This window comes from Coenobita brevimanus, chromosome 51 (assembly GCF_032717465.1).
Source record: "Coenobita brevimanus isolate Jiangsu-jjx chromosome 51, ASM3271746v2, whole genome shotgun sequence".
NCBI lineage: Eukaryota > Metazoa > Arthropoda > Malacostraca > Decapoda > Coenobitidae > Coenobita > Coenobita brevimanus.
This window is the reverse complement of record NC_137004.1, coordinates 915,378-940,743: the sequence shown is the minus strand read 5'-3', so window position 1 is coordinate 940,743 and position 25,366 is coordinate 915,378. Positions and strand designations below refer to the sequence as shown.

Genomic DNA, 25,366 nt, shown 5'->3' with positions numbered 1-25,366 from the left:
TAGAAATTAACCAGCCTGTGGCCAATGTATAACAAATTTTACTAATCATTTTCCATAGTATTTTTAATAGAAGGTAACACAAGTTTACAGCAGGTCAGCAGCATTATTATTTGGGTGAGGGTGGTTTCGTTCTGGTGAGCAGCGTGTTAATGAACCTATGCACGTCAGCGGCCAGCAACTCCGGCTCCTCCATGGCAGCGAAGTGTCCACCAGAGGGTTGGTCTCTGTAGAAATCAGCTCCATTAGGTGACATAAATTGATCCAGTGAAAAGTCAACAGTGAATAATGTGTTACACTATTGCCATTGTGTAACGCCTTCAGGCCCCTGCTTACTGACAGGGACATCTATTGTATGCTACACTGTAAACCTTACACGGCATTTGTACCCTAATTAATATTCATAATCGATAAAACCTTTGATGCCTATCATAATAAATTATATATATATATATATATATATATATATATATATATATATATATATATATTATATATATATATATATTATATATATATATATATATATATATATATATATATATATATATATATATATATATATATATATATATATATATATATATATATAAGCAATCGAAAGTAAATCGAGCTAGTGCAGTAAACAATGTCAGCCTGTCCATTTCACCATCCTATGTACTGTATTAAATAAATTATTTATATAATGGAAACGAAAGAGAGGTATTGCAACGTCCAGTTGAGGGCATTGTTAATTGAAACACCGAGAATTTCAATGCTTTTAGAGATGGGAATATTAGTAACAAGGAAGGTAGTAGAGGAATCATGCAATATGTCTGTTAGTTTTTTTTTTTTTTTTTTTTTTCCTAGCATTAAATGAGAGAATGATATTGTATCCCCATTCAGTGATCCTAGATAGGTTTTGATCTATGGAAATCGCTGTACTGAGTTGTGACTTGTGAGTTAGTGATATATAACTCTGTCAATGGGTGTTTGAGTGTGATTGAACTGTGAAGTGTTGGGTCATTTGCATATGAATGGATGGAATGATGGATGACAGATAAGTGATCAACTATATTATAATGATCCAATTTCTGTATTTTTGTTAGTTTGTTGTGAGACAAGTGTGTGAAAAGTATTTAGAGAAAGACAAGGATGTGTTTTGGGCATTCATGGATTTAGAGAAAGCGTATGATAGAACTGATAGGGAGGCTTTGTGGACTGTTTTAAGATCGTATGGACTTGATGGTAGGTTATTAAAAAGGGTGAAAATTTTTATGTAAATAGTAGAGCGTGTGTAAGAGTGGGAAATGCTGTGAGTGATTGGTTTCCCGTAAGAGTGGGCCTGCGACAAGGATGTGTGATGTCGGCTTGGTTGTTTAATATTTACATGGATGATGTTGTAAGGGAGGTGAATGCAAGAGTTTTAGGTGGAGGTCTGAGTCTGGTGAATGTTGATGGTGGAGAGTGGAATCTGAAGCAGCTGCTGTTTGCAGATGATACTGCACTGGTGGCTGATTCAGAGAAGAGATTGAGACAGTTGGTAGAGGAGTTGGGAAGGGAGTGTGAAAGGAGGAAAATGAAAGTAAATGAGAATAAGATTAAAGTGATGAAGTGTACGAGGTTGGTAGATGGTAGGGGGATGAATATAGTTTTGAATGGCGAGTTGCTTGAGGAGGTAGAGTGTTTTAAATATCTAGGGTCACATGTTGCTGTGGATGGAAGAATAGAAGCAGAAGTGAAGTTTAGAGTAAATGAAGTAGGAAAGGTGCTGGGAGGAATGAAAAAAGTGTTTAGATGTCGTTCGCTTAGAATGGATGTAAAGAGAAGGCTATATGAGGGTGTTGTGGTAGCGGCTGCGTTATATGGGGCTGAAACATGGAATATGGGTGTAGCAGAGAGGAAAAGTTTGAATGTAATGGAGATGAGGTGTCTGAGGAGTATGTGTGGAGTGACGCGTATGGATCGAGTGCGAAATGATGAAGTGCGAAGGAGAACTGGAGTTGTTCGGGAGATGGCTGGTAGTGTTGAGCAGAGGGTGTTGCGATGGTTTGGGCATATGGAGAGAATGGATAATGAGCGACTGGTGAAAAAGATAACTAGATCTGATGTGAGAGGTGTAAGGCTGAGAGGAAGACCACGAATAGGATGGATGGACAGTGTAAAAAGAGCACTGGATGCGAGAGGGATGTCTGTTGAGCAAGGAAGAGTGGCTGTGCGTGACAGAAATAAATGGAGAGAAATTGTGAATGAATATGTGATGACGCAGCCCTGAGGGGATATTCTCCCGCATTTGGTCTGATTAGCTAGTCAGGTCAGGTGCGGGTAAGGGGATGGGTCTGTTATGATGTGGCAGGGGTACACCAGCTCTGCTGTCGGGCCCTGCTGCAGATGTCACTGATTGCATTGCGCAGTTGACCCTTGTGCGGTGTGGTGCGGTGAGGATCTGCCAGTTCTCCCCTTTAGGGCTAAGATGCGAATGAATGTTTGAATGGATGAGTAAATGGGGAGTGTGTCATCCTGTCTCGGCTACCTCCCTTTTCTTGGGGGAAGCAGCCTGGGTATATAGAAAGATAGATAGATTGTTGATATGTTTGTTACCGTAACACAGCAAAAACCAGCACATGTAGTGCAATTTTTGTTTGAGCAAGGTACCATTAAAATGCTCTAACCTGAAGAATAAAACAATTTCCAGTCCAATCGGGCCACCAGTTCCCGAGTTTTGACTCATTTCTGACTGATGATAGGAAGTAACTTAACACTGAGCAGAGGCCACCGAAGGCGGCCTTTAGGCATGTTATTATGAATTAGGAATAGGATTGGAGCCAAATCTGATCCCTGTGGCACACTGGCATTAATTGAGTGGAAATTTGAACATATATACTTCATCTACTTTTACGCTTATCTTTCTGTCACTGAGATATGAGGAAGTCAGAGGAACAAAAGGTGATAGGCCCTAGCAAGGGTGTTTGGACAGCATGGAACGGTGTCACACTCTACCCAAAGCTTTAGAAATATCAAGGGCTACTGCGTGAGTTTCTCCATGTTGGTCAGTTGACTGATGGATGGTATGAGTCAGAAGACTGAGTATATCAACGGTGGATTTTTCGTGGCGAAAACCATAGTGACTAGCTCTAATTAAGTTGTTGGATTCAAGATGTTTAACTATGTGTTTATTAATTACAATCTCAAATACTTTATCAAGAGAATATATGATAGTAATTGGTCTGTAATCAGAGGGATCAGATGAACTTCATTTCTTCGGAACTGGATGAATTTTGGCTTCCTTCCAAGAAATAGGGAATGAAGAAGTACGTATGCATAGTCTGAATAATTTAGCTAGTACAGTAGCAAGTTCTGGGGAACACCTTTTCAAAATAATTGGAGGAATTCCATCTGCACCAAGAGCTTTGTTGGTAAATTGTCTGGGATGGATTTTACGTATCTAGTCAGTAGCTTAAGTGGATCAATTTCGGAAGAGTCAAGTTCTAGTACAGGGACGTTCTGGCTGACTTCCTCATACACACGACAGTCAACTTGGCTTTGAAGTGAGTATAGAGGAAGCAGAATTTTACAGAGAAGGGTTTGCCATCAGTAGCCTCAGACAGATGAGACTCAGTGGGGAAGTGAAGATGAAGTTTAGAGGTAGAGAGATGGTGTTCAACAGCGAGAAGAGTAGAGGAAAGGCCGCAAAAATTGCAGAAATTAATAGACTGTCAGAAAATGGTTCCATGCATCTCACTTGGTCGTCACCGAGAGAGGGACTCCGAGGCTGGATGTTGAGATGCCATTTTCCCTGAATTTAGAGTTGGAAGTGTGGTGTGTAATGTGCATATAGATTGGTGATGACTGTTAGAGGAAATTGTATAGCAGAGTATGTTGGTCTGCTCTCGGTGTTACTGAAACACTGAAAAAGTTCAACAAATGGGGATGGTCACAAACTAGTCCCTAGGTTTGATGGAATGGGAGCTCCAGCTCTCCCTGTCACCAGCTTTCTATCCATCTTGGGAATACCGCCCTGTTCGACTAGTGCCAGTCATAGCTGTCCAAAGTATATCACTTCTTTAACATCCTCTGTTGATCTATACATTATACATTGTAACAACAGCATACTTGAACTTAGTACAGAACTTCCGTGGACCTGGCCAGTGTAATGCTGGCATTAATGTTAGTGCTTAGTAAAATCAGCAGTATACGGTGACCATTTTACCTTGACCTAAAATCGTCATTACCTCTATCTTGAATGCTAAGCTGCAACAAGAGATTAACACGACCTAAAACTACCACCTTCCCATTTGAATGGTTAGTTGTAATAGTGGAATAATGATGCTAGTTACGAAATAGTGCAGTGGGAAGGGTACAGAGCCATTGCCACTGAGGGTAAGGAACTAGGCAGCAAAAAGATGAAAATCTGCGCCATGTTAAGGTAGAAGAACTGTTGTGTTGTTCTTCACAGTATGAACACACTAATTCCCATTATGACTGGTGATATCACATAGGCAACGAGCAATAATGTGTGGGAAAGAGGTAAATTTAAATTAAATGCAGGAAGAATAAAAGCTGTGTTGTTTAAAAGGGGCTCAGAGATTAAATGCAGTTAAAATAAATGACAGAAATAGGGCATGTTAGTTAATTCAGGTATACTGACAATATTGTATACTAAACTAAATGACATTAGGAAAGGAGAACAATAAGGAAGGGAAGTGACAGGAGTATTCGTACAGAGAATAGTAGCAAGATATAATGATGTGGATGTGGTAGCGAATAAAGCAACATTATATGGTAGTGTGCTGACTCAAACTCTAACGTACAGTAGCGAAGCGTATGATGCTTGAGGGATAGTAATTAAGAGTAAGAGCTGTTGAATCAAAGTACTTCAGAAGCACCTCTGGATTGCATGAAGGTGCAGATGGACAAATGAACGGATTGCTATAGAATGTGATGTAGATGTTCATGAAGTGGAACAACTAAAACAACTTTTAGGTGGTTCAGTCATACGGAAAGAGTGGAATGCGAGTGGCTGACTAACTGAGTGTATCAGAGGGTTTTTTGCCACTTGGATTATTTCCGTCCGGACCATCGTACTATTTTTAACTGATTTTGTCATCCTTAAGACGTTTCCCAGCAAGACGATTGCCGTATGGACGATTCCCATTTCGGCGATTATTAAAAAAATAATATATGTTATATACTATACGGTATTTTATCTATCTATGCATCTGATGCATCTGTCTACCGACAAATATATATATATATATATATATATATATATATATATATATATATTGCCACGTTGAGTACACCGCTTCCCGTCCGATCAGCGAAGTTAAGCAACGTTGGGTCTGGTTAGTACTTGGATGGGTGACCGCCAGGGAACACCAGATGCTGTTGGCATCCCTACGTGTCAAGTGGGGTTGGTGGAGGATTAGTGCCCCTCCCTGTAAAACAATTAACTCTAAGCCCTTGACCACCCCGTTTGGGATACATGGCGTCTGGCAATGGATGGATGGATATATAATGTGACCGACTCTGGACATAGGCTTCACAGCCTGCTTTCAAGGCCCAGTAGTCCTCCTGCGTACCGCACACCTCTACATGTCACCACTTCGGCGCTAACACCCACCGTCCATACTGAATACATGCTAGGGCTGTCTTATATAGGAGTGGTGTATTGGTATTAGCGGGGGTATTTTTACGACATGTCGGCGGGTCTTCTGGTAGATCACTAAAGTCTGATTTTACGAAATTCAAATCCTTAAACTGTTCCGTGCCCCAGCGGGATTTGAACCCGGGTCCATTAGGACTGCAGGCCAACTCTCTACCGATTGAGCCACCGCCTCCCCCATATATATATGTATATATATTTATATATATATATATATATATATATATATATATATATATATATATATATATATATATATGTATATGATGTGAAAATAGATCCATGGGAAATTAAGTTGGTGAGATGTCCCCAGCCACAGACGGACTCCTGTGCTGGTATGATACAAGAGATCGACTGACATTGTGCTAGGTACTAGGAGAGTATTTTTGTGAGCTTTGAGGCGCATCTTAGTCAGCGATATTTTAAAAATTTGCATCTTAAAGTTCGCGTAAACAGTACTTATGTCCTTGTGATATTAACAAAGCCTGAATAAACAGCGAAAGAGACAATATCAAATCCTTCTTTGCGGTGGACAACTGTTTTGAGTTTATTCTTGCATCCTGCTGAATCCATATGATTTTATTCACTTTAGGAAATATCTCTCATAATGAAAGGGTTAATGATGGCTGTATATAACCCTTTCTGCTCTGTTTCCCTAAGATGAATGAAATGGTCTGGAGATGACAAGAATGCCGTCAAACGCATGTCCTTGTCTGGAAGTGGCCAATCTGCCAAATTCAGAAATTAACTGCGAAGAAAGAGGTGCTCCTGAACCTCTAATCTGGCAAGAATATGGATTCCTTCAGTCTGAGGAGGTCATCTGTATTTCATTCTTCTTGCTACCAGACGATTTAATTTAGCTTAGGGAAACACTCGTGTCGTGCAGAGATAAATGAACGCTGCATTTACCTTCCTACGGGTCGAAAAGTCTTCCTTAATTTGGTAAAACTGCTTTGAATGGTAAGAATGACACAGGATAGTACGTCACTGCACTGAATGTGTAATTGGTATTTGGAGTGAAAGGTATGTGTGAAAGATTCTCACGTGTAGGTGACGATGTCGTAGTACTTGTGGGCGGCGAGGCACCTGGGTAGGTTCAGCAGCTCGTTGGGGAAGGCGGTCAGCCCAACGGGAACACGGCACGGGATTCTGTAAACAATAGAAAAACAGTGACGGTAAAAACACAGCCAATCCTGAAGGGGTTTGTGAAGGCTACCTCTAGCCCTGTTCGAAAAGTCTCCCCCAAAGCTAAATAATATATCGTTCGGAGGGAGCAGGCGTAAAGAAAAAAATGTATGCATCTCCCGGGTTAACGGGGTTTAGTGACAAAAGTGGACGTAGACTAGCTGAAAAGAAAATCTTCTCGGAATTAATGGACACATTCAGGTTCTATATTTGGTTTAATACTAGAAGATTTTGTTCAGGCAAGGGAAATCCTAGCAGTAAAGGGACTAAAGGCAATCTCAGTCAACCCTTACTCTGCTGTGTACAGACTGAAGTGTTTTATTTAGGTTACCTCCAGATGATTGTGCTCAGCTGAGAGAAATCCTAGCAGTCGAGAGTTAAGTGCAATGTACTGAGATGGTTAGGACAGTGTACAGTGTATTAACCAACGACTTATAACGGCCTATTTACACACGCCAGACACAGGCGAACAGCTGAATACATACTGAAGCCGTGTTGTGGCCCTTGAAGGCCAATTGACCCACGGGACTGACTGTCACACTTCCCGTCACTGGAGAGTGACCCGCCCCCGAGGTGGAAATGTATTCTTCTGGAGTGCTAGTGTGCGTAACTGTGAATCTGAATATGTTATCATGAGAACTTCGACAGGGTGAGAACGTGTTCATTAGACAGGACGGAAGTAGGCATTTTCGGAACTTAAAGGCGATGCCCCAAGCTCTGGATTTATGAACTTCGCGGCAGTGACCAGCAAGGCGAAGGGTGGCACGCTGAATTCTCTTCCAGCAAAACCCCATACGCAGGAACCCTGGGGTCTAATACGTTAAGGACACCCTATTCATCATACCATCATCATCATCATCAGCAGCAGCAGCAGCAGCCAGAGTCAGTCTGCTGCAGGAAAAAGTCTTCTCTCATTATTTTTTAAGCTGATATACTGGCTGTTAGGCTGTTCCATCCATTCCCAGCAAATCATCAAATCTCATCTCGCCATCTAAGTTCTCTGTCTGCCTTTCTCTCACACCATCTCTGTGTTGCCACTCCGTGATCCTGCTTGTCCGTCGGCTGTCCATTCTACGAAGGACATGACCTGCCACATCCATTTTGCTTTTCATCTTAGATTATATCCTCTACTAGTTTCATTTGTTCTCTTTTCCGAAAAGCTCTCGTTTTATCTCTTCATGTGACTTCTAATATCCTGTCACCTCTGTGAACACTCCTAAGTTAACGTTCCATTTTTTTTTTTTTTTTTTTGACTCCACTCTTGGAATTTATAACTGTTTCTTTCAACACGACGCTCATTGCTTATCTTGCATGCAGTTACTTAGTGTGCCAAAAGCTCTCATATCCCAGTCCTGTTGTTTGCTTGATTTCACTCTCATGGGATGGGTCTGCCAGAACTGCCTAAGTTAATGTAGTTAACACGTTCTAGCTCTTCATCTGTTTTTAATGGGAGGAGTTGACATAACGATTAAAGATAATTTTCGTCTCATTCATATTCAGATCGGCTATCATTTCTTGTAGTAAATTCTCTGATTCACTGAAAAGTATTATGTCGTCTGCAAATCCAACTGTTCAGTCGCTAACCGTTTATTATTTTTTCATCCTCATCTAAATTTCTGAAGACGTCCTCAGTGTACGCTATGAATAACTTTGGTAAAATTGCGTCTCCTTATCCAACACCTCTCCTTAGTAGTATTTTCTGGTTTTCTTAAAGGAGTTTCATGTTGGTGATACTATAGATATCCTCTAGCTCTTTGACAAATTTCTTCTACACCTTGTCCCCAAGTTGTTTCTGTCACTGCAGCCGTTTCAAACTAACACCTTTCTTTACTGATAATTACTGGCTATCCTTATGGAGTTTTATAATGGCTGTACTATAGACATCTTTTAGCACTTTAAACAAGTTTATCTTCAGCTGTCGTTACTGAATCAGATACTTTCTCGTAATCAACAAATGCCATACACAAAGGTTTCATGTATTTTGAAGTCTTCTTAGTCACCCGAATAATAAAATATGGTCTGTTGTCGAGTTACCACTTCGAAATCCCGTCTTTTCTCTTCGTTGACTTGCATGTATTGTAGGACTGATTTACTATGCTGGGATTTCTGTGAAGAGTTTGTCCACATCACGGAAATGACTAACTGGATGATGTAGGTCTTTACAGCCATCCTACCCTTTGTTTGTGTGTGTGTGTGTGTGTGTGTGTGTGTGTGTGTGTGTGTGTGTGTGTGAGAGAGAGAGAGAGAGAGAGAGAGAGAGAGAGAGAGAGAGAGAGAGAGAGAGAGAGAGAGAGAGAGAACGCGTTTTTCATGCAGCCCCTCAAATGTTCGATTCCATGTAGGGCCCAACCAAGGTGAGGATGGTTGATGGATTGGACTCTGAGAGATGATGGTGAGACAATCGGGAGAGCACTGCGAACTAAGTCGGAGGATGACGTGGATGAGCACATGAAGGAGGACGACTGAGAAGGTCGGGTGGCGACGGCAATAAATTGTTAGTCACAGAGGCTTGCTGCGGCCACTCTGAGAGAACACTTAGGCAAGGAGATATGTCAATACATCATTTATTAATCTTATCTCTGACTTAACTTCTTGTAATCTAATGGTCAGACTGCACAAGTCAGATGGATGGATCTGCTATGCACTATACGTTATCTCTGACTGCAAAAGACGACTGGAGGTTATTCAATCCTAAAATGTACCAAGGCGTAGGCTGGTTTCTTATCTTTGGATGGCCTCACCTCTGGACTGACAGCTCAGAAGTGCTAATAAGTGATTGTTTGTTACAACTGTTCATGTGTATGACTAAGCAAAGACCGAACAGTTCGTTTTCTGATGTCTAGCACTATCGCATCTCACAGCATGGGTGCTAGCACCAAACCACCGTTATTAAAACAAACAAAAGCACTTTCATTCAGGACTGGTGTAATGGTATTAGCATGGAAATTTTTATGTCAACGAGTGTTGTGTGAGATTAGTTTAAAATATTAACAGTGATTTACTGATGAAGCAGCTGAAACTATAATAACGAAATGATCAACCTCGTTGTCTTACGGTCAGCATTCCCATACTTCTCTGCTAACTGCCACCTAGAATGTGGGAAACAGTAAATCTTTAGTGTCATGACTGAATTACACACATTTATCTCTTCTAAGTGTACAGTACACGTCCTTTGATCCAGCAGTCATGTTTGTTTTATGCTCCATGGCTAAACTATTTTTCTTTGGCATCATAATCCATTCACTCACCTATCAAGACTCTTGGTGATGAAAGAGTAACCAAGATTCTCTGAGTAGAAGCGAGCAGATGTAGTGCCTGATTTCGTGAACCTGAAATCAGATAATATGTGATTATTATAACAAAGTGGTAATGCGATGGGGCAGACTCTTCTGCTACTATAAGGAATTTGTGCCGCAAAACTCATCCCTGTTAGAGCTCGGCGATTCTCAATTGTATAGGCGGCTGAAAGTACAATCTTCCAGATCAGACAAGAAGTTCATATTGTTCTTGCCATAAATTCTTTCGAAAATTATTAATATCAATGAAGCTTTAACAACATGCCAACAGTATAACACATCAAAATTAATCCGCTGCTAATGTCGATAATAACGCTTTTAGTGTTTGCTTAACAGATAACAGTTTCTGGAAGTCGCCGTGAATTTGATTAACTGTATACTTCGTTTTTATTTTTCTGAATACAGACGAAAACTATTATAAATGGGCAGCTTTTAAATTTATGAAGCGGGCTAATATAACCGGCGATATGTGTTATGGCTTTAATCACATATGTCTTGCCTAGAGGAAACAGTTGACCAAGACGAAGAATTATTACTTTTGTGTGATATTTACAGAGCCATAACATTGTGATATTATTCTGATGTCCTCAATACCTCACCCAGAGTAGGCTACATGACATTATTAACCAACTGTCCAATCAGTTTCATCATGTGAATATTGAAATGAAATCTTAATAAGCAAAATAATTCAAAACTAATGATGCATCTGAATGAATGACGAATGGGCCACTGGAGCTAACAAAAATGTGATTTATATATGAAAAAGTTTATATCTGAAGACAGTGCTTCTCTCTGATACGTTTAGATGCAACATACAAATACCGTACCACTAGCTTTAATACCCAGAATTTTCCTTTATACATCCTAGTACTAGATTTAATGCCCAGACCATAAACACTATCAGTACAATGACGTCTTTTTTTGTATTGTTCTTATTACCACAGGCGATTTTAGTCAACAGTTTGAGGATTGGTTCCAGCCTGGAAACTTTCCCCTAAGCTGAATAATATCGTGTGTGTGTGTGTGTGTGTGTGTGTGTGTGTGTGTGTGTGTGTGTGTGTGTGTGTGTGTGTGTGTGTGTGTGTGTGTGTGTGTGGCGATGGCGGGGGGGAGGGAAGGGAGTAGCAGGGATTTATACACAACACGTCATTGGGCTGAAGGCGTAAGGTGAAGTGCACACTGTCTTTACTTTCCCCCTAAATATCGTTCTGTTCTCTCCAGCTCCAACACAGGAAATACTGTCGGCAGGAAAACAGCCACCCAAGTGATCTGCAATGTCCTCTGAAGTTACCAGTAGAGACAGATGTTGTCAAGGATGTCGTCAAGAGGGATGGGGAAGTCTTCCTGCAGGAGACCACCGTCAGGCAGTTTGGTGAAACTCTCGCGCGTCAGAGTGCTGAACTTCTCCAGGAAATAGGCGGCCAGGCTCACGGGATGCTGGTCTAGAGCGGCGCCTATGGGAAAGGAATACATACAAGTTATAAGTCACCATGATATAACATGCAGTCGGTACACCATTTTCTTCTGAGTTCAGTAGGCTATACAATAGGCCATAAAATGCAAAGTTTATTACAGCCGATGAAAAACGAAAAATAAAATTATCTGGCGGTAGTTAAAATAAAATAAAAAACCTGCAAAGAATAAAAAATACGAATTTTCCCCTTCGGTCTGATGATTTTGTTTTCAATGTGTTCTTGGTGCCGTCATACACTTATTCAGCTTAAGAAACACTTATTCAGCTGGAATTGAAGGGGGTTAATGATGGCCACATTTAACGTGTCTATATTGAAAAGTCTCCTACGCTGAATAAAACTGTATGAAGGTAACACAAAATTACTTAAACTGACGTCGCCGTATTGATGGTATGAAGGAACCTTGTTCCTGAAACACCAAAAACATAATTTAAGTACTTACCAATGGTGTCAGGTTTGGATGCCTGAATATGAAGATAACCTGTCTCTCGAAGGATGAGTGAGTACAACCGGGATAAGGGGTAAATCTTGTGCTCGTCCTCCTTGTCCACCACCAACCCTGACGGCAACACCGCACCCAGGAACATCTTCAGGTACATTCCGGGGGTCTCGGTGTTGATCATGTTTAAGTGCGCCCCCAACACGCTGACATTGGAGTAAAAAAAAAAAAATAATAGTAACAACCATTTCCCAAGTGTAGGGTCTTTAGGCTTCGCTACCGTAATCCAGAACATTTCACGGTAGGTGGCTAGTCTTCTCCTTTTATGGCATTACACGACTGGTATCACATGTTAGAGATTTTAACCAATGGGAAAGGCACATGCTCGTTACTTCGACTGGTGCCGCAGACCAACAAAGTGAAGCTAATGCGATGAGAGCCAGTTTTATAGAACATGCTGATAATAAAAGGCTTTAATATTTTAGCGCTCGCCATCCACTCACTCGATGTAGTGCTGCTCTCGGGTATCTGCCCTTTCCTCTCCTCCATCCTTCTTTCCTTTCATCCTCTTCTGTCTTTCTTTCCTTCATTCTTTCCTTGTCCTTTTGCCTACGGGTGACTTTTCACTTCCTCTTCTGTCTTTCTTTCCTTCATTCTTTCCTCTTCCTGTGGTGACTGTGGGTGACTCTACACTGAGTGACAAGCCAAATGGTTTCCTGTACACCAGGAAACCATTTACTAAGCTGGGTGGTAACCATATAACCAAATTTTGGCGCCTGGTGGTTTAGTGGGTAATTATGGCACTACAATCGGATTGAGCCGGTGAAGGTTTATATCCAAGGGATGGTTGGGGTTTATTGCCCACGTAATGCCACTCTGGGATGAGTGAGGTTGGTCACTTTCATCTTAAATGTCAGTACCAACTTGCCTAGCCCCGGGCTCCTACGCTCCTCATGGGGAAATGTAGGATTGGATGATGGATGGATGGATGGATGAATGAATTCTTTTAGCCGTTTGACTCCAGACCTATTCTCTTGAAATCATCGTATCGTGATTATCATTAAAACTACCTAACTAGACAACTGTGTCCACCAGTTATTGCAGGGTCACGAACAGAGGTAAGACTGTACAAAATAATAGGGCCTCATTTTGTAGTATATGTGCAAGTGTTTATGTGAACTATATGAGTATATATGTGTAAATGAAAAATAATACACACTGACCTCTGAAATATGACGGTATCTTCTGATTTATGATCGCTACTGCAAGACGATTATATTCAGCTGGTAAAAGATTCCACGTACTGAACGACTTATTCCAGAGCATAACATCCTTAGTGACAGAGGCCCTTCTATGGCAGAACAAAACTGTCTCTAGATGACCAGAAGTCATAGAAAAATCTCATCGTCGTAAATGGTTTAGCAGCTCTTGAGAAAACGAATCCACATTAACCCCTGCATTGTTATAACGTCTTGTCCATTTATCAGACTACAGTCAAACAATTTTATTCAACTTTGGAAGAATCGCTAGTGATGAAGAGACTGAATAAAATTATATTACGTAACCCCTAGCTTCAAAAAATCTCCTCCAAACTTAATACAATCGCCTGGTTGGCGGTGTTAACCCCCTCCAATACAGTGACGACTTCTTACTTTAAAAAAAGAAATCTCCAAACGAATTTATGTAACTTAAAAGGAGACAGTTCACAATGGAGAAGTTAGATACAACATTCATTAACTTCATCCCCACTAGACAGCCCTACTAAATTAGATGTACAGTAGATAAAATCGTCTGATAAAAGTGAGAACAAATAAAATAAGCACAAAAACTGTACAGCCCCACTTAACTGCAGGGAGCCGGCGTCCTCTAACGCGCCTCTAACAGTTAGTCTAAGTTCAAACTTTTGATTCTGCCTGTGACCTTGGCCTTTGACTGGTTATTTTCAAACTTGAAATACTTCATCCTTGTGTGACCCTCAGCTCCCTCACTAAGTCTGGTTCAAACTGGATCAAAAGTGTTGAAGTTTACCTTGTCCTGTGACCTTGCCCTCTGGCCTGTTTCTCTCAAAACAGAATTCTTTTATCCTTGGCTAATCTTAAATTTTTCCACTGAGTTTGATTCAGATCTAATGAAAAACTTACTGAGTTACAGGCCCGAAGCTCTGATGCTGTCCTGTGACCTATAGATTTGACCGACTGTTCTCAAAACTGAATCACCTCACCCTTGCCTGACCTTCACCCCTTCCAGTAAATTTAGCCTAAGTTGAATAAAAACTCTAAAAGCTAACCATTTCCCTGCCTAAGATTCCTGACCTTTTCGGCCAATATCTGTCACGTATCATACCTAGTGCAGAAAAAACCCTTTTGTGCAAATATCAGTGTGATCAGCTGTGTCATTATGGAGGTAGGCCGTTCTTGGAGAAGAAAGAAAGAAAGAACGAGAGAAAGAATATGGGGAAATCGGGGTTTTTAGCCGATTGTGTTTTAGCTTTATGATTTAGGCACTTAGGGGGTTGGTTTGGTACAGAAAGAAGTCGAAGATCAATGCTAAATGCCTACGCATATTTAATGCTTCTGTGTTTGGGAGTTAGGAAGGATGTTGTTTGGTAAGGCTAATGATCGCGTAGGAGCCAACCCAGCAGTGTCTACCACTACTCTGATGAAAAACTCAGCTTAATGGACTCGAGTAACTTCTGTCGATGCATGAAAGACTTCACTTACTTGGTTTGATACAACATAAAATTTACTTCTATACGAGGGGCACTACTGACTTCTCTGGGTACATGGTGGCCATGCCAGTGGCAATGAAGGCCCCCCAGTCACCCCCCTGCAGGTAGAACTTGTCGTAGCCAAGCCTCTTCATCAGCTTCAGGAAGATCTGCGCTGTCTCTAGGTGGCCAAGACCTTAGAAGACGAAGGCTTAGGTTACTGTTCATTGACGGTACAAGGACACAAAGGCAAACAATCAGTTTTGCTACATCCAGTTTCCCCTAGAATACTATCCGTTAGACATGGGACTAAGGTCTTGTATTAGGACTGGGGGCCTTATCATGAGAGGCCTCTTGATGCCTAAGAAACACTGTGATCAAGCTATAGTTATTTGATAATCTTAGATCATTTGGGAAAAACACAACAGATCGCCTAAATTAAAGCTTATCTTGTCTTCTTTTGAATCGAAAGGTAAAAATTTTGGGGAAAAATATAATTTTCTAGCAATAAAAATAGACAGCCGAGGCTCAGGTACTGTTCTGAAATAAACAAGGCATTCTTATCCAAAGGTAAGGTAAACAAAAGCACGTAAGGTTAGAGTCAGGTGGTCAGGAAACGACAGACAGAAAGTAGATGAAGTCAAGTACAGGAAAGTTAATCAGGGCAAAGACATGGATGTCAAAATTACCAGATAACTACGCACGGGTTAATGTTATGTTTCCTTGTGTAATGGTTTTCTTGAAAGACAGTACGCAAATACTGGTAAATGTAAGTACCACATCAGAGAGAGAGAGAGAGAGAGAGGAGTAACATGACAATGATGATGAGACTAGAGAGGATAAAATTAGTATAAGGTGAAAGCAAAGTAGGAAACGAAGAGTGAACTAGAGAATAGGAGAAAGGAAGAAGGACGAAAAGACTGTCAGCAGATGAGGGAGACAGGTGGTGGTGGAAAGACAGGTGAGGTATGGTCCGTATTAACTCTCTCTCTCCACACACACACACACACACACACACACACACAACGGAGAGCAGGGAGACGGGAAGAAGAGAGTAGAGAATATCGAGGCGGAGAAAAAGTGTGTAGTGGGAAAGAGTTATCCTGAACCCAGACCAAGGAATATGTGGCAGTAATTACATAAGAGGTGATCTGCACTTGACGTCACACCAGGTAGATTCTGTCATCGGGTATTATAAATCTGGAAATAAGACCAGCGCATCGAAAACCAAAGGAAACGGCTCATGACCACATTTCGTAATTTTTCATATTGTTACCATACACCTGCGTACACTAAGGCCCACTTTCACACGTAGAGACAAAAAAAAAAAAAAGAAAAAAGAAGGGGGACTGGCAATCATGTAGTTATCCTCATCTTATATTCGTGAGTTTGAGGCAGAGAGGATAAGAATTTAAGACAAGAGGATAACTGCAGTTGACCCGGTGGTTGGTGGCTCCAGTAACAGTGTGACTAATGTACAAGAATAAGACAAGGATAGCAGAGCTGGAAAAGTGGGAGACAGGAGAGAGGGAGGAAGAGAAGTAAGGTGAGAGTAAGATGTGTGTGTGTGTGTGTGTGTGTGTGTGTGTGTGTGTGTGTGTGTGTGTGTGTGTGTGTGTGTGTGTGTGTGTGTGTGTGTGTGTGTGTTTGGGGATCTACAGTACCTCTCGAATCAAGTGAATATGGCCTCGGAACTATCACCAGTCCTTCAGAATTTTCACTTGTCCTCGAGGCCAAGGTAGAGGCCAGAGCCACGCTAGGAGCCGAAGTCGAGATCAAATCGAGACCTTGAAAATGTGGCACTGAGGCCGAGGCCAGACCCCAACCCGCGACCCGTACCAAACGTTTGTTACATCCAGGTTCCCATTTACACCGCTGGTTGAGGAGGAACAAAGGCAGAACCTAAAATGTGCAAGAGTCGGACCTGCCCAAGAACTGATCCATGGGTTCTTCCGTATGCCAGCTGGGAATGTACCTAATGGATACTGCGATTACCTGAGGAGAGTTGTGGTTGAAATTAGTTACAATAAACTGTGGTAGCATTTTACCTGTAATTTGTGGTTTCATTTTCAACAGCTAAGTAGCAATCAACAGAGTGGGAATGGTTCATGAAGGTGTAAAGCTGAAAGTGTCTCTTGGTTCCTCCTGTGTAACATGATGCATGCAGTGAATCTCTGTGCGTCTGTACAGTGTGTGTGCGTCATTCTTTCTGTTGTAACTTACTGACTCTGAGTGAAATGACAACGACAAAAACGGACTAATTTGTTTTGAAATATTGTATTTTTTTAGGAATGGTGCGTGGAGCGCCAGAGGGGGTATTAATGAGGTGTGGGGGAAAGGTTTTTATATAAGTTTAAGAATAGATTGGACAATTTGTTAAGCCCAGCACTGCTCGTACGCATAAAGAGTGGTTTACACACAAATACCACCTCTTAGGTGTAATAACCACCGTCCATACTGAATACAGAACATGCCAATATTATATTCATCAAGACCGGTGTGATGATATTAGTTGGTGTGATTTTATAACATGTTGGTGTGACTTATAGAAAACCCCCTACGACCACTTAACCGAAATTCCAAACGACAAACTGCTCCCTGTCCCAGCCCGGCATCAATTCGCGTCCGTCCGTCAACAGGACGCTCCTAGCCAGCGGCAGATTAATATATTTGTCATGGATTAAATAGATTGAGCTTGTTGTTGCTGAATAGTCTCCGATCTGTCCGGATGAGAAAATCCATCAACTGCAGGTAGGCCACCGTCCCTGCAGGGCAGTCCCATGCTGTTAACCGATGTTCCTTTGCCGAAGTCCGACTAACGTGGATTAAAAAAAAAAAAAAAAAACCTTTTCACATATTGTTCGCTAGCAACCTCCTCCTGGTGAGTGTCAGCAAGAATATAATTCCTATGAGCGACGATCACAGTGACGGTTGACTCCTCATAACGGTGGGCTACTTTCAAAAGCTGAATAAAATGTTGCGCTGGCAAATAATAAACACGTACAGAAGTAGCCTACTGGATAGATGGAGGACCACCAAAGTTTTAATATGGAGTCACTAAAGCCAATGTAGAGAAAAAACAGGGAGTGACTGACGGACAGGGCTGTTACTGGAGATGCTCCCGCATCTAAACAGATGGAGAAATATCATTGTACTAAGAAACCTGATCAACTTTGTGACTACCCCCTTTCCCAAAAGCTGACAAAAATTATCCAAAGTATACTAGAACAAATTTAAAGAAGCATCACCATACTATAAGACAATCTTTTCAGCGCGATGATGTCTTCTGTATATTGCTCTTGCTATCATCAGATGATTTTATTCAGTGTAGGAGATACTTCTTGTACGGTAGGGGTGAAAACCATCTCCATTAACCGCAATATATTAATGGGACAGTTAAGCACGTCTATAATTGGAAGCCTCGAAGCCATGTCGCCAATGCAGGTCTAAAAAATAAGAGGCCACCACAAACTTTTGATGTTTCCTTTGGGATTCTCACATCCTGACCTATTAGGTGGATACGGCAATGGCTGATATCTCTAGGACCTGCAATGGCCAGGTAGCTTCGAGGCCTCCTCTGCAGCGGTGTTTAGCCGATCCAGCAGCATATTGTAACTTATCATTCTGCATAAGGAAAGATTTCCACTAACCTCATCGCTGTGAGAGGTCCCGTTTTTGCTAAATAAAACTGTCTGATGGTAACACGAGTGGAATGCAAAGACATCGACATACTGAAGAGGTTAATGGTGACTTATTGTCACCAAAAGGGATCTTCTCTAAAGTGAAAGTAACCGTCTCATTGTGTTCGTTAGGAAGTGAAGATGGCTCCATCGTACTGAAAAGATTATCCCTTGAGTACGATGACTATTATCATTTATTTTTAGTACTGCCTGGTAATTATATTACCTTTAGAAGACGGGACGTCTGGTAAAAGGGTTACTTTCATGATACCTATTGCTTTCCGTTCCTTCTACCACCTGATGGTCTTACTGACAGGGGTAAAAATAGTACAAACGTCCTCAGTGATATGGGAGCAACAGTTGAGTCACATGGGGTGTTGGTAAAGTCTGTTGGAGTGAAGCACCTTGCATATCAAAATCCTTAGAGAGTGACTGAAATACCTGGTCGCTTCAAGAGATGCTGCCACATCTATATATATATATATATATATATATATATATATATATATAAAGGAAATATAAAGATAAGTACCTTGCTTTGCAGATCCCTGAGAGAAACCATATCCTGGTAAGGATGGACAGATGACCTCGAAGACCACAGCACTGCCTGGCTGCGGGGTGGTGAGGAGGGGCAGGATCCTGTAGAACTCCACCACAGAGCCCGGCCACCCGTGGATCAGCATCAGAGGAAGCACCTTCACGTCCTTGTTGTTACCCACGTTGGCACTCGCACGAAGGAAGTGGATATCCAGCCCTTCGATGCGCGTTCTGGAGGTTGGGAAGAGGTATGAGAGAATGCCACCTGGATCTCAAGGACGCAGTAGTGGTGAGTTTTTTTTTTTAAGACATGGAGGAAGGCGGCTTGGATTGTCAGGAGATAGTTATGGTGAGCTGTGTCGGAAAAGTAGTTTCATTCCCTCAGAAGGAGATCCTCTTTTAATTCTTGCCTTCTCCGAACAATTTTACTCAAAATAGGATTGACTTTTCGAACTGGAAAATCTGGATACAGCCTTTATTAACCCCTTCACTACCAGGAAAATTCTTAAGCTGAATAGAAACAGTAAGATTAAATTACAAAAGACTTCGTGGGAGTGAAGAGGTTAAAGACAAAAAGGGAGACTTCAATGGGCTGCAAGCAGTGATAAAAGGGTTGTTGCTGAGGCCAGTCGAACTGAATTCTAGCACTGAGGGTCTGGCAAGAGGTACACAGACAGACAGCAAGTCGGACAGTAAACTACTTCCGACTAAAGCACATCTTTCCAATATACACCTATTCAGAAAATCTACCTTAATTCATAGTCAAAGTAGATGATACAGAAATTAATACAACATAAATTCGCAGTATGAGTGTTCCCTCAAACATTTAAACTGATTAACGTCCACGGAAGTTTATCTTTGTTTTTTTCAAACAAAGATAGAAAGAAAAGAAGCGGGTAATGCAGAAAAGTTCCATTCATACATGCATTCACCACTGAAGAATAGTTCATCGACCCTTATTTGAAATAGCCTACTTATTTTTATTTATTGGTCTGCTCTTGCGATGTCATGGGCTAAGAAATTCAAGAAACAAGGCAATAATATACCCCCTTCTTAAAGTGCGTGTTGTTTTGAAGCTGGAGAAATAGTGGGCTAAAATATCAGGATACTGAGAGAAAAAAGAATCCAGCACAGGTTAAGACAATCCCTGCCTTACTTGAAGTGCTTATACTGATTAAGCCTGGCCTCCCTCTGGCGCCAGTCATAGCTGTTGCGCCAGTGGTCGATGATGGAGGTCAGGGTCTCTGCGTTGATGCCGTAGGTGAAGTGGGCTTTCTCGAGGCCCGGCGTCAACCTCAGGGGCAGCGCCAAGCGGGTCTCCATGTCCTGTATATCCTGATATGGAAAGGAGATAGGCCAGTGTTTGTCTGGGTGGAAGGATTATTGTGGCAGGGGTTAGTTGCGCAGGTGAGAATTGTGTGTGTGTGTGTGTGTGTGTGTGTGTGTGTGTGTGTGTATCGGGGGGGGAAGGGGTGGTTCACAGTAGGAGAGACACGTTGGGAGGTGTGGACTGTATGCGGGTGGGGGTGGGGTGGGGATGAATTTAGGTGGAAAGACGGGAAACGTGAAGGGCATGTCTCAGTGGAGAATACTAGACAGGGAGGTAAGGCGCAGTTAGTGTCAATCACACAGGAGAAAGAGACAAGGGGGATGGGAACAACCACCATACCGGGAAGTAACTGATGTCAAGTTGCATATAACCCTCCCCCCGTTTTTATTTTTGCCCTTTTATGACGCTGTTGGACAGACGCTGTTGTTGACTGAACTGTTTATTTGTCAACCTGTCAGCCTGCCTGTCTGGTTATACCTTCCTAATTAAATTCCAGTACTAATAACGTGTCAAGTGGGGTTGGTGGAGGATTAGTGCCCCTCCCTGTAAAACAATTAACTCTAAGCCCTTGGCCACCCCGTTTGGGATACATGGCGTCTGGCAATGGATGAATGAATGAAACTAAAAACTGAAAATTACGAAACAGATAAAGGTTTGAACACTTCGAAGACTCAGTCAATGAACAAATATATAAGTTTTTCCAGCTGGCGCTCTGTTGATAGTTCTCCTTCATTTATTTATTTTTTTTCCTTTTTCCCATTCTTTGATCATACGCATTCACTTATTAAAGGGGAGTAAGGGTCTATCTATCTATATACCTAGGCTGCTTCCCCCAAGGAAAGGTTTTAGGGGGTTCAAAATTCAGATCTGGGTCACAAGTACTGTCCGTTAGTCCGCAAAAGCTTAAACAGAAAGTTCCTGGACCTCTTAGCATCCCTCATCAAAAGCATAATAGGTGCACTTGGCCAGAAAAGTTCGCGACCATATACCTAGTATGTTTGTGTTAACTGAGCTGGGATAAACGTTAACTGTTATATTAGTGGCTATTTACTTAACAGTTAAGTCATTCTACTATGTTCCACAAACGCTAACTCCTCCCCCACACAGTGTTACCTGCTGAGTTGACACAAACATACTAGGTACACGGTCGCGAGCTTTTCTGGCAGAGTGTACATGGTCTTTCTGGAGTAGAAAGAAAGACTGAACTAGAACAAGTAGGATTAGAGTGTTCACCTTTTGGCCCAGCAACGCCGGGTACCCTTGCTAGTAAAATATAAGACACCATCATAGTGAGGGGATTCAGGGCAATAGCACGATATGAAAATAAAGAGTCACGAAACACACCAGCGAGACACCTCATCGTTTTATCCCACGTCATAATTATGACGTCAGAAATTTGTGCTTTTGTTTCAAAAGTCTTTCACGCAGAGGACATTGTTTTTTTAACTACCTGCTTCTACTGGGTTACTTTTTGAAGCTTAGATGACCTCCCGAGTACTCATGTCGGCTATTTCGAACTTTTCCATTTTGAAAAGCCCAAGTTAAAAAATTGTCTAATGGTAGCAAGAATTTACATACAACAACGTCTTGGAGCAGAAGAGAGAGAGAGAGAGAGAGAGAGAGAGAGAGAGAGAGAGAGAGAGAGAGAGAAGTTAAGCCAGTACATCCATTTTCATCATCAGTGGTTCTCTAGAAACAGTTGCTCTGACCACCGAGCATAAGTGTTTCATGCATGTCTGACTTTCAGCACTTGCAGCCCGAGTCTTCTATTATTCTAGTGCTTCCCTACGAAAATTTGTGGGACTAACTAGTAGCTATTCCATTACAAAATGTTTGCAAATACCTTTATCTTTGTCTCTACACCATTATCGAGCCCATAATGATCAGTTCTGATCAAAAAGTGGAAAAAAGATATTCGCATATTTTTGGGTGTAGCGATTTCCGACAGTTTCGTGTCGTCGCGTCAATCGTGATCGCTTTTTTTTCTCTCTCTCTGGCACCCCCTGGATTTACCCCGACACAATGCAAAAAGAATTAGGTGGATATCTATTACCGTTATCGTGAAACAAACTAACGAACGAACGCACAGACATTTTCGCTTGTCCCGATTTCCGACAATTTCACTCCGTTGCGTCGTGCGCGATCTCCAGAATTTTTTAGAATTCTGGTACACCCTGGACTTACCACGACCTAATGTAAAAAAAATTAGGTCGTTATGAGAAACACACTGAGGTGGTTTGGCCATGTGGAGAGGATGGAGGGTGAAAGACTGACGAAGAGAGTGTATGTGAGTGAGGTGGAGGGGGGAAGAGGGAGGGGGAGGCCGAGGATGAGATGGAGGGATGGGGCGGAGAGGTATATGAGAGAGGGGAGTGTGAGTTGGGAGCAGGGCAGTGAAATGGCGGGGGACAGGGCGACTTGGAGGCGATTTGTTTGTGGCCACCCCAAACGGGATTGAGGCGTCTGGCAATAGATAGATAGATAGATCTATTACCGTTCTCGTAAAATAAACGACCAAACGCACGGACAGACACGACTTTGTTATTTAGATTCTTGCTGTCTTCGGGCGACTGTATTGGGCTTAGGAGATCTGCGTGGGTTAGATGTTGCCGCCATTAACTGCTCACAGGTGACAATGAATTTCCCTCTCTTTTTTGTTTTTTTATTTTTTTCTTGAAAGGAACAATCTTGCAGGTTTCTGGCCTTTTGTTTCTGCTTCCTTGCATAAAGAGAAGGTCTTTCATAAGGCAAATAAAATAGCAATAATAATAATCTATCTATCTATCTATTGCCAGACGCCTCAATCCCGTTTGGGGTGGCCACAAACAAATCGCCTCCAAGTCGCCCTGTCCCCCGCCATTTCACTACCCTGCTCCCAACTCACACCCCCCTCTCTCATATACCTCTCCACCCCATCCCTCCATCTCATCCTCGGTCTCCCCCTCCCTCTTCCACCCTCCACCTCACTCACATACACTCTCTTCGTCAGTCTTTCACCCTCCATCCTCTCCACATGGCCAAACCACCTCAGTGTGTTCCTCACAACGCTTCCTATCACATCCACATCAACACCACAACGCTCCTTTATATCCTCATTCGTCAGCCTGTCTCTCCACGTGACTCCACAGGCTCCTCTTAAATAACTCATTTCCACTGCTCTCACTCTTGACTTGTGTCCTTCCAACAACGTCCAAGCTTCACTTCCGTACGTTAGAGTTGGTATCACAATACTGTCATGTAGTAACTTTTTTACTTCCATGCTCACTTCCCTGTTTCTTATCACTGCTTTCAAGGAACCAGCAACCTTTCTTCCCTGCTGTACCCTTTCAAGCACTTCACCCTCCAAACCTCCATTCTTACTCATCACACTACCCAAATACTTAAACGTACTCACATTTTCCAATTCCTCACCATCCAACCTCGCTATACATTCACTGACTTCACCTCTCTCAAAGACCATCACTTTACTCTTCTCTACATTCACCTTTAGGTTCCGTTTCTTACACACTCTCTCAAACTCATCCACCAAGCATTGCAGCTCCCCTTCATCTTCACTCAACAACACAGTATCATCTGCAAACAACAGTACAGGGAGTTTCCAAACACTATCCTCTCTCACCAGGGCCACTCCAACATCCACTACCCTACCTTGTACCTCTTTTATTACCCCATCCATGTACAGATTGAACAACCATGGAGACATGACACATCCCTGTTTCAACCCAACTTTCAAAGAGAAAAATTCACTTAGTTCACCATCCACACGCACTGCAGCCTTCGCACCATCGTACATACTCTTCACAGCATTCAACAACTTCCCATCTACTCCATATATTCTTAACACTTTCCACAATCCTTGTCTATCCACCCTGTCATATGCTTTCTCCAAATCCATGAAAGCCGCATACAACTTCTTTCCCTTCTCTAGAAACTTTTCCACTAAAGATCTAAGAATGAATATCTGATCTACACAACCTCTTCCCTTCCTAAAGCCTCCCTGTTCTTCTCCAACTAATTTCTCTGTTCTTTCTCTAACTCTGTCTATAAGTATCCTACCATACACTTTTCCTATTATACTAAGAAGACAAATGCCCCTATGACTACCACACACTTCTTTTTCCCCTTTTCCTTCGTACAAGGGAATAATTATACCTGACTTCCAATCCTCCGGGACTCTACCTTCCTCCCAGGCCAATCTGCACATCTTCCACATCCATTCTACTACTATCTCTCCCCCATGCTTCAGCATCTCACCACACACTCCATCAATAATAATAATAATAATAATAATTAAAAAGGTAGTTACCAAACCTTCCTTCCCTCGTCACAGGCTCATCAGAAACTTATATGAGCATGTTCCTCCCATGGGTTTGTCTCCCAGCACTTCAGCCAGCAAATCTGTTTTATCTCCGCTGTTGTTAGACGATATTATTTAATTTACGGATGACGTCTAGTTGTCAAGGGGCTGATACCATAAACATCACACCTTCAGTAATGCCTTTTCTAAGCTGAATAAAAACTGTCATTGGGCTCTATGATTCAACTGAAAAGATATCACCACACTGAAAAGGTTAGCAGAGTTAAAATCGGAGCGAATATAAAAGAGATAACTGGAGCCATAGCCATGATACCGGTTTAGGACAGGGTATGACAGAATGAAGGAGGGTTGATTGTTGTTGGAAGACGTGTTATTACTAAGAAGGAACAGTGATACTTGGGGGTTGTCTAATCAAGGCCGCCTCTCACAGTATATGCCATCGATATGACAAGCACAATAAACCGTGCATCGAACCTTTCCACTAAAAGAGGTTTCATGCAAAATAAATACAAACAAACTGTAAAATGAAAATATAATGTTATCGTATAGGCTATCAGGGGTTAATGAAGAGTGTTAATTACCGTCTCGGAAATATTGATCTGGAACTCCCTGATGGCTGTGTCCTCCTGCTGCCAGGGTCCAGGCCCCCACCAGGGGTTCGGGTCCATCGTGGGCAGTGGGGGCTCCTCCTGTAGCTGCCACACCTTCCGCGCCACCATCCCCACCACCACAGCGAACACAATTTTCTTCACCAGCCCCAT

At 42.0% G+C, this 25,366-nt stretch overlaps 1 protein-coding gene and 1 pseudogene across 1 annotated transcript; one reads left to right on the top strand and one right to left on the bottom strand.

Annotated features, from left to right (window-relative positions):
• On the bottom strand, positions 1–25,366 carry LOC145399968 (juvenile hormone epoxide hydrolase 1-like). Its single transcript, XM_080272462.1, has 9 exons — positions 25,187–25,366; positions 20,114–20,292; positions 18,953–19,188; positions 14,804–14,936; positions 12,037–12,239; positions 11,414–11,576; positions 10,075–10,155; positions 6,686–6,790; positions 1–224 (listed from the first exon to the last, which is right to left on the bottom strand). Exons 1-9 carry the CDS (start codon positions 25,364–25,366, stop codon positions 107–109), a joined length of 1,398 nt encoding a protein of 465 aa, XP_080128588.1. The 3' UTR covers positions 1–106.
• On the top strand, positions 5,263–5,360 carry LOC145400338 (5S ribosomal RNA; annotated as a pseudogene).

Coding starts and splice junctions, on each gene's coding strand:
- LOC145399968 (XM_080272462.1), bottom strand. CDS start 25,366: ATGGGGCTGGTGAAGAAAATTGTGTTCGCTGTGGTGGTGGGGATGGTG. Junction 11,577..12,036: donor ATCCAAACCTGACACCATTG/GTAAGTACTTAA, acceptor CCTTTCCCATAG/GCGCCGCTCTAGACCAGCAT. Junction 225..6,685: donor TACGACATCGTCACCTACAC/GTGAGAATCTTT, acceptor TGATTTCTACAG/AGACCAACCCTCTGGTGGAC.